General features: G+C 40.6%; 1 protein-coding gene across 2 annotated transcripts in view; it reads right to left on the reverse strand.

The window, feature by feature from the left end:
- Nucleotides 1-11,917, reverse strand: part of LOC106611160 (uncharacterized protein C14orf132) — a 65,743-nt gene extending 53,826 nt beyond the window's left edge. Inside the window, exon 1 of one of the 2 annotated variants that reach the window (XM_014211067.2) lies at nt 11,407-11,917. In XM_014211067.2, the coding sequence (XP_014066542.1) occupies nt 11,407-11,433 (27 nt within the window). In that variant the 5' untranslated portion in view covers nt 11,434-11,917. Of the gene's footprint in view, nt 1-10,706; nt 10,758-11,406 lie in introns of those variants that run through there. The other variant, XM_014211066.2, reaches the window with a different exon arrangement.
- Between the last annotated feature and the right edge of the window lie 405 nt (nt 11,918-12,322).

Below are 12,322 nucleotides of genomic sequence, written 5' to 3' on the forward strand. Positions count from 1 at the left end.
GACCTGGAGACGACTCTTCGCTGCCTTGTCTCACCACCCCACCACCTGGAGCTAGCAACTCGTGTGGGTTGAATATGCCCGCAACACCCTGCCCTGCTCTGACTCTGGGCTCTCGCCTTTGGAGTGTTCCCTGGGATATCCCCCTGCTCTTCCCAGAGTAAGAGGAAGAGGTCGGCATACCCTCGGCCCAGATGTTTGTTCGCCGCTGTCGTTGTACCTGGAAAAGAGCCCGGTCGGCTCTTCTCAAAACCACCTCCAGGTATCGATGACAAGCGGACCGCCACCAGACCCCGGCTCCCCGGTATCGTCTCAGGCAGAGAGTATGGCTGTCCACTCATGACCTGCCCCTCCGGGTGGAGTTCTGCAAACTTTCCCCCTGCTTTATCGGCCCTTTCCCTATCTCCAAGATCATTAGCCCTTCTGCCGTTCGTCTTCTGTTGCCCCATACCCTCCGTATTCATCACACTTTTCATGTGTCTAGGATTAAACCTATGTCTCACAGCCCTTTGTTTCCTGTTTTCTGCTTCTGGGTCTTATCTTGAGCTTTGATAATACCCATACCGTTATGCAGCCACCTTCATGCTTGAAAATAAGGAGGCAGTTACTCAAGTGGATGGGTTGTGTTGGATCTGCCCCAAACATAAGGCTTTGCATTTAGGCCAAAAAGTGTTTTCTTTGCTATGTTTTTTTTGCAGTATTACTTTAGTGGCTTGTGGCATACAAGATGCAAGTTTTTGAATATTTTTATTCTGTATATTTGTATTATTTTCACGCTGTCATTTAGGTCACTATTGTAGAGTCACTACAATGTTTTTGATCCTTCCTCAGTTTTCTCCCATCACAGCCAATGAACACTGTAGCTATTATAAAATCGCCAATGGCCTAATAGTAACATCCCTGAGAAGTTTCATTCCTGTTATGCAGCTCAGTTCAGAAGGACGACTGTATCTTTGATGTATTTGGGTGGTTTGATACATAATCCACAGCATAATTATTAACTTGACCATGCTTAAAAAGATATTAAATGTCTGATGTTATTGTTACCCATCTAACAATCACTCCCCTTCTTTATGAGGCTTTCGAAAAGTTCCCTGGTCGAAAAGCTCCGTGTAGTTGAATCTGTGCTTGAAATATAATACTGGACTAAGGGACCTTACAGATGTTGGTTGTATGTATGGGGGACAGAGTGAGTCCATATAACTTATTATGTTTTTTGTTGTTGTTGTTTTTAATAAATGCAGATAGATTGTGGCTTCTATCAATGTAATTGTTTGCATCATTTCCAATCCCCCATATACAGTGCATTCGGAAAGTATTCAGACCCTTTTACTTTTTCCACATTTTGTTACATTACAGCCTTATTCCAAAATGGATTAAATAACTTTAAATCCTCATCAATCTACAGTCGTGGCCAAAAGTTGAGCATGACACAAATATTAATTTTCACAAAGTCTGCTGCCTCAGTTTGTATGATGGCAATTTGCATATACTGCAGAATGTTATGAAGAGTGATCAGATGAATTGCAATAAATTGCAAAGTCCCTATTTGCCATGCAAATGAACTGAATACCCAAAAAACATTTCCACTGCATTTCAGCCCTGCCACAAAAGGACCAGCTGACATCATGTCAGTGATTCTCTATTTAACACAGGTGTGAGTGTTGATGAGGACAAGGCTGGAGATCACTCTGTCATGCTGATTGAGTTCGAATAACAGACTGGAAGCTTCAAAAGGAGGGTGGTGCTTGGAATCATTGTTCTTCCTCTGTCAAACATGGTTACCTGCAAGGAAACACGTGCCGTCATCATTGCTTTGCACAAAAAGGGCTTCACAGGCAAGGATATTGCTGCCAGTAAGATTGCACCTAAATCAACCATTTATCGGATCATCAAGAACTTCAAGGAGAGCGGTTCAATTGTTGTGAAGAAGGCTTCAGGGCGCCCAAGAAAGTCCAGCAAGTTCCAGGATCGTCTCTTAAAGTTGATTCAGCTGCGGGATCGGGGCACCACCAGTACAGAGCTTGCTCAGGAATGGCAGCAGGCAGGTGTGAGTGCATCTGCATGCACAGTGAGGCGAAGACTTTTGGAGAATGGCCAGGTGTCAAGAAGGGCAGCAAAGAAGCCACTTCTCTCCAGGAAAAACATCAGGGACAGACTGATATTCTGCAAAAGGTACAGGGATTGGACTGCTGACGACTAGGGTAAAGTCATTTTCTCTGATGAATCCCCTTTCCAATTGTCTGGTGCATCCGGAAAAAAGACAAGGTGAGCGCTACCATCAGTCCTGTGTCATACCAACAGTAAAGCATCCTGAGACCATTCATGTGTGGGGTTGCTTCTCAGCCAATGGAGTGGGCTCACTCACAATTTTGCCTAAGGACACAGCCATGAATAAAGAATGGTACCAACATATCCTCCGAGAGCAACTTCTCCCAACCATCCAGGAACAGTTTGGTGACGAACAATGCCTTTTCCAGCATGATGGAGCACCTTGCCATAAGGCAAAAGTGATAACCTTAATCCCATTGAGAACTTGTGGTCAATCCTCAAGAGGCGGGTGGACAAACAAAAACCCACAAATTCTGACAAACTCCAAGTATTGATTATGAAAGAATGGGCTGCCATCAGTCAGGATGTGGCCCAGAAGTTAATTGACAGCATGCCAGGGCGGATTGCAGAGGTCTTGAAAAAGAAGGGTCAACACTGCAAATATTGACTCTTTTCATAAACTTCATGTAATTATCAATAAAAGCCTTTGAAACTTGTGAAATGCTTGTAATTATACTTCAGTATTCCATAGTAACATCTGACAAAAATATCTAAAGACACTGAAGCAGCAAACTTTGTGGAAATTAATATTTGTGTCATTCTCAAAACTTTTGGCCACGACTGTACACACAATACCCACAATGAAAAAGAGAGAAAAGGTTTTCAGTTGTTTTTGCAAATGTATTAAAAATTAAAAACAGAAATACCTTGTATACATAAGTATTCAGACCCTTTGCTATGAGACTCGAAATTGAGCTCAGGTCCATCCTGTTTCCATTAACCTGTTATGGCTAGGGGGCAGTATTTTCACGGCCGGATAAAAAACGTACCCGATTTAATCTGATTATTACTCCTGCCCAGAAACTAGAATATGAATATAATTATTAGCTTTGGATAGAAAACACTCCAAAGTTTCTAAAACTGTTTGAATGGTGTCTGTGAGTATAACAGAACTCATTTGGAAGGCCAAACCTGAGAAGATTCCATGCAGGAAGTGCCCTGTCTGACAATTTCTTGCCCTTCTTGATTATCTCTATCCAATACAGGGGATCTCTGCTGTTACGTGACACTTCCTACGGCTCCCATGGGCTCTCAGAAGGCGGCAAAAAGCTGAATCGTGGCTTTGCAGGCTCTGGCTGAAAAAAAAGTAGCGCGTTTGGATAGTGGCTGGTCACAGTACTGTGAGACTCAGGCTCGTGCACGAGGGGATCCCATGCTTTTATTTTCTCTCTCTTTGTACGTATACACGCTTTCCCGGTCGGAATATTATCGCTTTTTTACGAGAAAAATGGCATAAAAATTGATTTTAAACAGCGGTTGACATGCTTCGAAGTACGGTAATGGAATATTTACAAATCTTTTGTCACGAAATGCGCCGTGCTCGTGACCCTTATTTACACTTCGGATAGTGTCTTGAACGCACGAACAAAACGCCGCTATTTGGATATAACAATGGATTATTTTGAACCAAACCAACATTTGTTATTGAAGTAGCAGTCCTGGGAGTGCATTCTGACGAAGAACACCAAAGGTAATCAAACTTTTCTAATAGTAAATCGGAGTTTGGTCAGGGCTAAACTTGGTGGGTGTCTAAATAGCTAGCCGTGATGGCTGGGCTATCTACTCAGAATATTGCAAAATGTGCTTTCACCGAAAAGCTATTTTAAAATCGGACACCTCGATTGCACAAAGGAGTTCTGTATCTATAATTCTTAAAATAATTGTTATGTTTTTTGTGAACGTTTATCGTGAGTAATTTAGTAAATTCACCGGAGGTTTGCGGGGGTATGCTAGTTCTGAACGTCACATGCTAATGTAAAAAGCTGTTTTTTGATATAAATATGAACTTGATTGAACAAAACATGCATGTATTGTATAACATAATGTCCTAGGTGTGTCATCTGATGAAGATCATCAAAGGTTAGTGCTGCATTTAGCTGTGGTTTTGTTTTTTGTGACATTATATGCTAGCTTGAAAAATGGGTGTCTGATTATTTCTGGCTGGGTACTCTGCTGACATAATCTAATGTTTTGCTTTCGCTGTAAAGCCTTTTTGAAATCGGACAGTGTGGTTAGATAAAGGAGAGTCTTGTCTTTAAAATGCTGTAAAATAGTAATATGTTTGAAAAATTGAAGTTTTTGTATTTTTGAGGAATTTGTAAATCGCGCCACTCCTATCATTGGATATTGGAGCAGGTGTTCCGCTAGCGGAATGTCTAGATGTAAGAGGTTAATCATCCTTGAGATGTTTCTACAACTTGATTGGAGTCCACCTGTGGTAAATTCAATTGATTGGACATGATTTGGTAAGGCCACACAGGTCACACAGTTGACAGTGCATGTCAGAGCAAAAACAAAGCCGTGAGGTCTAAGGAACTGTCTGTGGAGCTCCGAGACAGGATTGTGTCGAGGCACAGATCTGGGGAAGAGTACCAAAACATTTCTGCAGCATTGAAGGTCCCCAAGAACACAGGGACCTCCATCATTCTTAAATGGAAGAAGTTTGGAACCACCAAGACTCTTCCTAGTACTGGCTTCCCGGCCAAACTGAGCAATCGAGGGAGAAGGGCCTTGGTCAGAGGGGTGACCAAGAACCCAATGGTCACAATGACAGCCTCCAGAGTTCCTCTGTGGAGATGGGAGAACCTTCCAGAAGGACAACCATCTCTGCAGCACTCCACCAAGCAGGCTTTTATAGTAGAGTGGCCAGACAGAAGCCACTCCTCAGTAAAAAGCACATGACAGCTCGCTTGGAGTTTGTCAAATGGCACCTAAAGACTTTCAGACCATAAGAAGCAAGATTCTCTGGTCTGATGAAACCAAGATTGAACTCTTTGGTTTGAATGTCAAGCGTCACGTCTGGAGGAAACCTGGCACCATCTCTACGTTGAAGCATGGTGGTTGCAACATCATGCTGTGGGGATGTTTTAAAGCAGCAGGGTGGGGGAGACTAGTCAGGATCGAGGGAAAGATGAACAGCGCAAAGTACAGAGAGATCCTTGATGAAAACCTGCTCCAGAGTGCTCAGTACCTCAGATTGGGGCAACGGTTCACCTTCCAGCAGGATAATGACCCTAAGCACACAGCCAAGACAACACATGAGTGGCTTCGGGACAAGTCTCTGAATGTCCTTGAGTGGCCCAGCCAGAGCCCGGACTTGAACCCAATCGAACATCTCTGGAGAGACCTGAAAACAGCTGTGCAGCGACACTCCCCATCCAACCTGACAGAGCTTGAGAGGATCGGCAGAGAGGAATGGGAGAAACTCCCCAAATACAGGTGTGCCAAGCTTCTAGCGTCATACCCAAGAAGACTTGAGGCTGTAATCACTGCGAAAGGTACTTTAACAAAGTACAGAGTGAAGGGTCTGAATACTAATGTAAATGTGATATTTCCATTTCTAATAATCTTTTTGTGCTTTGTCATTATGGTGTATTGAGTTTAGAATGATGAGGGGAAAAAACAATTTAATCAATTTTAGAATAAGGCTGTAACGTAACAAAATGTGGAAAAAGTCAAGGGGTCTGAAAACTTTCCGAATGCACTGTATATACAGTTCCAGTCAAAAGTTTGGACACACCTACATTGTTTTCCTACATTGTAGAATAATAATGAAGACTTGGTGTCCTTAAGCCATTTTGCCACAACTTTGGAAGTATGCTTGGGGTCATTGTCCATTTGGAAGACCCATTTGCAACCACGCTTTAACTTCCTGACTGATGTCTTGAGATGTTGCTTCAGTATATCCACATAACTTCCTCCTCATGAAGCCATCTATTTTGTGAAGTTAACCAGTCCCTCCTGCAGCAAAGCACCCCCACAACATGATGCTGCCACCCCCGTGCTTCACGATTGGGATGGTGTTCTTCGGCTTGCAAGCATCCCCCTTTTTCCTCCAAACATAATGATGGTCATTATGGCCAAACAGTTATATTTTTGTTTCATCAGACCAGAGGACATTTCTCCAAAAAGTACGATCTTTGTCCTCATGTGCAGTTGCAAACCGTAGACTGGCTTTTTTTATGGCTGTTTTGGAGCAGTGGCTTCTTCCTTGCTGAGCGGCCTTTCAGGTTATGTCGACATAGGACTCGTTTTACTGTGGATATAGATCATTTTGTACCTGTTTCCTCCAGCATCTTCACAAGGTCCTTTGCTGTTGATCTGGGATTGATTTGCACTTTTCGTACCAAAGTACGTTCATTTCTAGGAGACAGAACGCGTCTCCTTCCTGAGTGGTATGACGGCTGCGTGGTCCCATGGTGTTTATACTTGCGTACTATTGTTTGTACACATGAACGTGGTACCTCCAGGCGTTTGGAAATTGCTCCCAAGGATGAACCAGACTTGTGGAGGTCTACAATGTTTTTTCTGAGGTCTTGGCTGATTTCTTTAGCTTTTCCCATGATGTCAAGCAAAGAGGCACTGAGTTTGAAGATAGGCCTTGAAATACATTCACAGGTACACCTCCAATTGACTCAAATAATGTCAATTAGCCTATCAGAAGCTTCTAAAGCCATGACATAATTTTCTGGAATTTCCCAAGCTGTTTAAAGGCACAGTCAACTTAGTGTATGTAAACTTCTGACCCACTGGAAATGTGATACAGTGAATTATAAGTGAAATAATCTGTCTGTAAACAATTGTTGGGAAAAATGTATTGTGTCATGCACAAAGCAGATGTCCTAACCAACTTGCCAAAACTATAGTTTGCAAACAAGAAATTTGAGGAGTGGTTGAAAAAGAAGTTTTAATGACTCCAATCTAAGTGTATGTAAACATCCGACTTCAACTGTAGATGGGTCAAAACAAAATAGTATTTTGAGCATGGTGAAGTTATTAATTACACTTTGTATGGTGTATCAATACACCCAGTCACTACAAAGATACAGGAGTCCTTCCTAACTCAATTGCTTGAGAGGAAGGAAACCGCTCAGGGATTTCACCATGAGGCCAATGGTGACTTAAATAGTTAGAGTTTAATGACTGTGGTAGGAGAAAACTGAGGATGGATTAACAACTTTGTAGTTACTAGATGACAGAGTGAAAAGAAGGAAGCCTGTACAGAATGCAAATATTCCAAAACATCCATTCTGTTTGCAACATGCATTAAAGTAATACTTTAAAAAATGTGTCACCACTGAGTACCACATTTCTGGGGAGTTTCTCAGGATAGAAAAGAAACAGAATGGAGCTAAGCACAGTCCAAATCCTAGAGGAAAACCTGGTTCTGTCTGCTTTCCACCAGACACTGGTAGATTAATTAGTCTTTCAGCAGAACAATAACCTAATACACAAGGTCAAATCTCCACTGGAGTTGCTTACCAAGAAGACACTAAATATTGCCGAGTTACAGTTTTGACTTAAATCTGTTTGAAAATCTATGGCAAGACCTGAAAATTGTTGTCTAACAATGATCAAGAATTTTGAAAACAATAATGGGGAAACGTTGCACAATCCAGGTGTGAAAAGCTCTTAGAGATTCACGCAGAAAGACTCACAGCTAGAATCTCTGACAATGGTGCTTCTACAAACTCAAACTTAGGCATGCCATACCAGCAACAAACGCTGCCACTACACATCTAAGAATAACTGATTAAATTATGAAAGACAAGCATTTTCATTTTGGATTCTGTAAAGTGAGTGTGGAAGAGGTGAAAAAATTATTGTTGTCTATCAACAATGACAAGCCACCGGGCTCTGACAACTTGGATGGAAAATTACTGAGGTTAATAGCAGATGATATTGCCACTATCTTCAATCTAAGCCTAGAAACTGTGTGCCCTCAGGCCTGGAGGGAAGCAAAAGTAATTCCGCTACCTAAGAATAGTAAAGCCCCCTTTACTGGCTCAAATAGCTGACCAATCAGCCTGTTGCCAACCGTTAGTAAACCTTTTGGATTTTTTTGTTGTTGACCAGATTCAATGCTATTTTACTGTAAACAAATTGACAACAGACTTTCAGCACGCTTATAGGGAAGGACATTCAACAAGCACGGCACTTTGATGATGAGAAATTGATGATAAAAAGACTGAGGGAGCTGTTTTGTTTGACTTCAGTGCAGCTTTTGACATTATCGATCATAGCCTGCTGGTAGAAAAACATATGTGTTATGGCTTTCCACCCCCTGCTATATTGTGGTTAAAGAATTACCTGTCTAACAGAAGACAGAGGGTGTTCTTTAATGAAAGCCTCTCCAACACAATCCAGGTAAAAGCAGGAATTCCCCCACGGCAGCTGTCTAAGCCCCTTACTTTTTTCAATCTTTACTAATGACATTCCACTGGCTTTGAGTAAAGAGCTGCAGTTAGTTTCAGAATGGGTGGCAAGGAATAAGTTAGTCCTAAATATTTAAAAAACTAAAAGCATTGTATTTGGGACAAATCATTCACTAAACCCTAAACCTCAACTAAACTAAATAAATAATGTGGAAATCGAGCAAGTTGAGGTGACTAAACTGCTTGGAGTAACCCTGGATTGTAAACTGTCATGGTCAAAACATATCGATACAACAGTAGATAAGATGGGGAGAAGTATGTCCATGATAAGGTGCTGCTCTACTGTCTGCTGCTCTACTGTCTTGACCCCACTGTCAACAAGGCAGGTCCTACAGGCCCTAGTTTTGTTGCACCTGGACTACTGTTCAGTTGTGTGGTCAGGTGCCACAAAGAGGGACCTCAGAAAATTACAATTGGCTCAGAACAGGGCAGCACGGCTGGCCCTTAAATGTACACAGAGAGCTAATATTAATAATATGCATGACAATCTCTCATTGCTCAAAGTGGAAGAGAGATTGACTTCATCATTACTTGTTATTGTAAGAAGTGTTGACATGCTGAATGCACTGAGGTGTCTGTTTAAACTACTAGCACACAGATCGGACACCCATGCATACCCCACAAGACATGCCACAAGAGGTCTCTTCACAGTCCCCAAGTCAAGAACAAACTATGGGAGGCGCACAGTACTACATAGAGCCATGGCTACATGGAACTCTATTCCACATCAGGTAACTGATGCAAGCAGTAGAATCATATAAAAAAAGAAGATAAAAATACACCTAATGGAACAGCGGGGATTGTGAAGAGACACAGACAGCCACAGCCACAGCCACACATACACATGATAAGACACGCACTCTACACAGACGTACACATGGATTTTGTACTGTAGATAAGTGATAGTAAAGTAGTGGCCTGAAGGAACACACTTAATGTGTTATGAAATGTAATGTCATGTAATATTTTATAACTTCCTTAATGTTGCTAGACCCCAGGAAGAGTAGGTGGGGATCCTTAATAAATTCAAAATACAAATACATTGGAAAGTATCAACTCAAGGGTGTGAACACTTATGTAAATTAGATATTTCTGTATTGAATTTTCAATACATTTTCTAAAAACATGTTTTCAGTTAATATGGTGTAGTGTGTGGATCAGCTAAATCTGAAACGAAATAATATAAAAACGAAATATATATATATATATATATTTAGTTATATATAGTTTATATATATATATATATATATAACTAAATAAAAATGATCAAATCAGGTCTAAAAACTTACTGAAACTAAACTGCTTTTAAAATTAAAACCTAATAGAAATAAAAATGAATGTAAAAACACAAAACTACACAGAGACCAATCTGGAACCGAGACTGTTCCACATGTCAGTAGCAATATAGTTGACAACATACAAACGCAGATAGGCAGCCTACCCTTGTTATGGTCAATTCAATATGCGTTGAACTGAACTAGACAATAACAAGGATTTCCAACATATATTCTATCTGTCAATAGAACTAGCCTAATCTCCCAAAACATCTGTATTTTGGACATACTGTATGGATTGCTAAAAAAGAGTGACAAATAGGCCGCAACATGTAAAGTGTTGGACGCATGTTTGATGAGCTGAAATAAAAGATCGCAGAAATGTTGTATATGCAACAAAATGCTTCTTTCTCTCAAAATTAGAGAACTGTATGTTTATGGATGTTCATAAACCGCCTCCAACATCCAGCTCCTTCACCTGTGGGGGGTGGGGGTAGGGGGTGTCTGGGGTCTGTAATAAAGCCCTTTTGTAGGGGAAAAAAAACTAATTTTGAGTTTCATGTGAAATCCATAGATTAGGTGAAATCCATAGATTAGGGCATCATTAATTTATTTCAATTGGCTGATTTCCTTCTATGAACTGTAACCCGGTAAAATCTTTGAAATTGTTGCATGTTGTGTATATATTTTGTTCAGTATATATTTACTTAGCCTATCTTAACATAAACTAAATGTGTCATCAATTTCTAACACTAAAAACAAAAAGTGTATATCCCACGCCCTCAAATTTGGTAAAACAAAAGTTAAGACAGGCGTTTGCTTTTCATCCACTTTTTTCCCAAATAGCCTAAACCACTTTCTGACACATAAACACAGTGCATATTCTTACCTGTGCAGCCATAAATGAGAGATCCATACTGTTGCTCTAGTCTAGTCAAACCAACTATGCACCCAAAAAGAAATGGAAAATGGATGAATATTCCCAAAAATATAATTGGTCTTTTTGCACACAGCGGTCTTCAGGATCTGTATAATTGCATGTGAAATACATGTTGTTGACAATAAAAAAAAATGTTTAATCAATTTTTATGTCACTTTGTAACACAATAACGTGAAGAAATCCAAGGGGTCGGAATACTTTTGCAAGGCACTATATACATCTCATTGGAGTTGAGTTGCGAGGCTTGGTAGCTAACTTGATTTTTCTTACAAGTTAAAAAGCATTGGATGGTGTAAATCAGGGCAGAACTACTCTCCCCTTGCATTTAAAATGTCAAGTTGAAGGCCGACTGCGGTACTCTAGGCATTGTTTCCAGAAAACAGGATCCCCCATTATAGTGAATGGGGAAAGGTCGATCTTCATGGTCAATATTCGTGGACATAAAAACATATATATCGAGCACCATCATTGTACCAATAATTGCTTCTATTTCACTAGATGTATGTCCTTGAACCTATTACAACAATTAAATATGCCACGCCCTCAATTTTGATAAAACAAAAGTTAAGACAGGCGTTCGCTTTTCATCCACTTGTTTCCAAACAGCCTAAAACCCTTTCTGACAAATAAACACAGCGCATAGTCTTACCTGTGCAGCCATAAATGAGAGATCCATACTGTTGCTCTAGTCAAACCAACTACGCACCCAAAAAGAGATGGAAAAATGGTTGACTAGTTTATCTTATTCCCAAATAGATCATTGGTCTTTTTGCGCCCAGCGGTTTTCAGGATCTTTCTAATTTCATGTGAAATACACGTCGAACAATTACATAGAAAGGGCAATTGTGTGACGAGAGATGGAGTTGACTGGTCTTTAGGTCGACATCTGCGCGAGCAAAGAGCGGGAGAATGGATGTGAGCTTGAGAGACAGCACGAGAAGAGAACATTGAATGATGCTGCTGTTCACTGAGTTCTCGAAGTCTATATGGATGGAGGCGGGTGATCAACGGCTATAGACTGCTCCCTCATCTCTGCCTCTGTCTCTTTCGCTCTCTCTCTCTCTCTCTCTCTCTCAATTAGATTCCTACTTTTACACAGTTTTACGCAGCTAGAATCGATTACCTCTCGCGTTAGCTGTCACGGCATTATTCTCAAACTCACGTGCCCCATCATGTCGGTATTCTGACCGATATTTTACAGTGACACAGACTAGGCTACAAAAGAAAACGACAGGTAAATTCGATTTTTTTCTCTCCAATATTCCCATGAAGTTCATTGATTCAGAGAACACCTAGCCTATATAATCTGCCTACCTGCTTGAGTCAGATGTACAGCCTGGTCTCAGAGCAAAACGTATAATATTTTACAAAAATCTGTGCAATTATTTTTAGTACGGCATGTTACTTTATGTTAATTGATTTTACATTGGCCTATGTAAATCCGGGACACTCAAATTAATGATATGTTACGATTGGTGTAGCATACCATATCATAAAGCAATGGAATATAATATACTAAAGCAGTCTAATGTAATATATCATACAAAAGCAGTCAAAAGTAATTA

Source organism: Salmo salar, chromosome ssa09 (assembly GCF_905237065.1).
Source record: "Salmo salar chromosome ssa09, Ssal_v3.1, whole genome shotgun sequence".
In the NCBI taxonomy this organism is placed as follows: domain Eukaryota; kingdom Metazoa; phylum Chordata; class Actinopteri; order Salmoniformes; family Salmonidae; genus Salmo; species Salmo salar.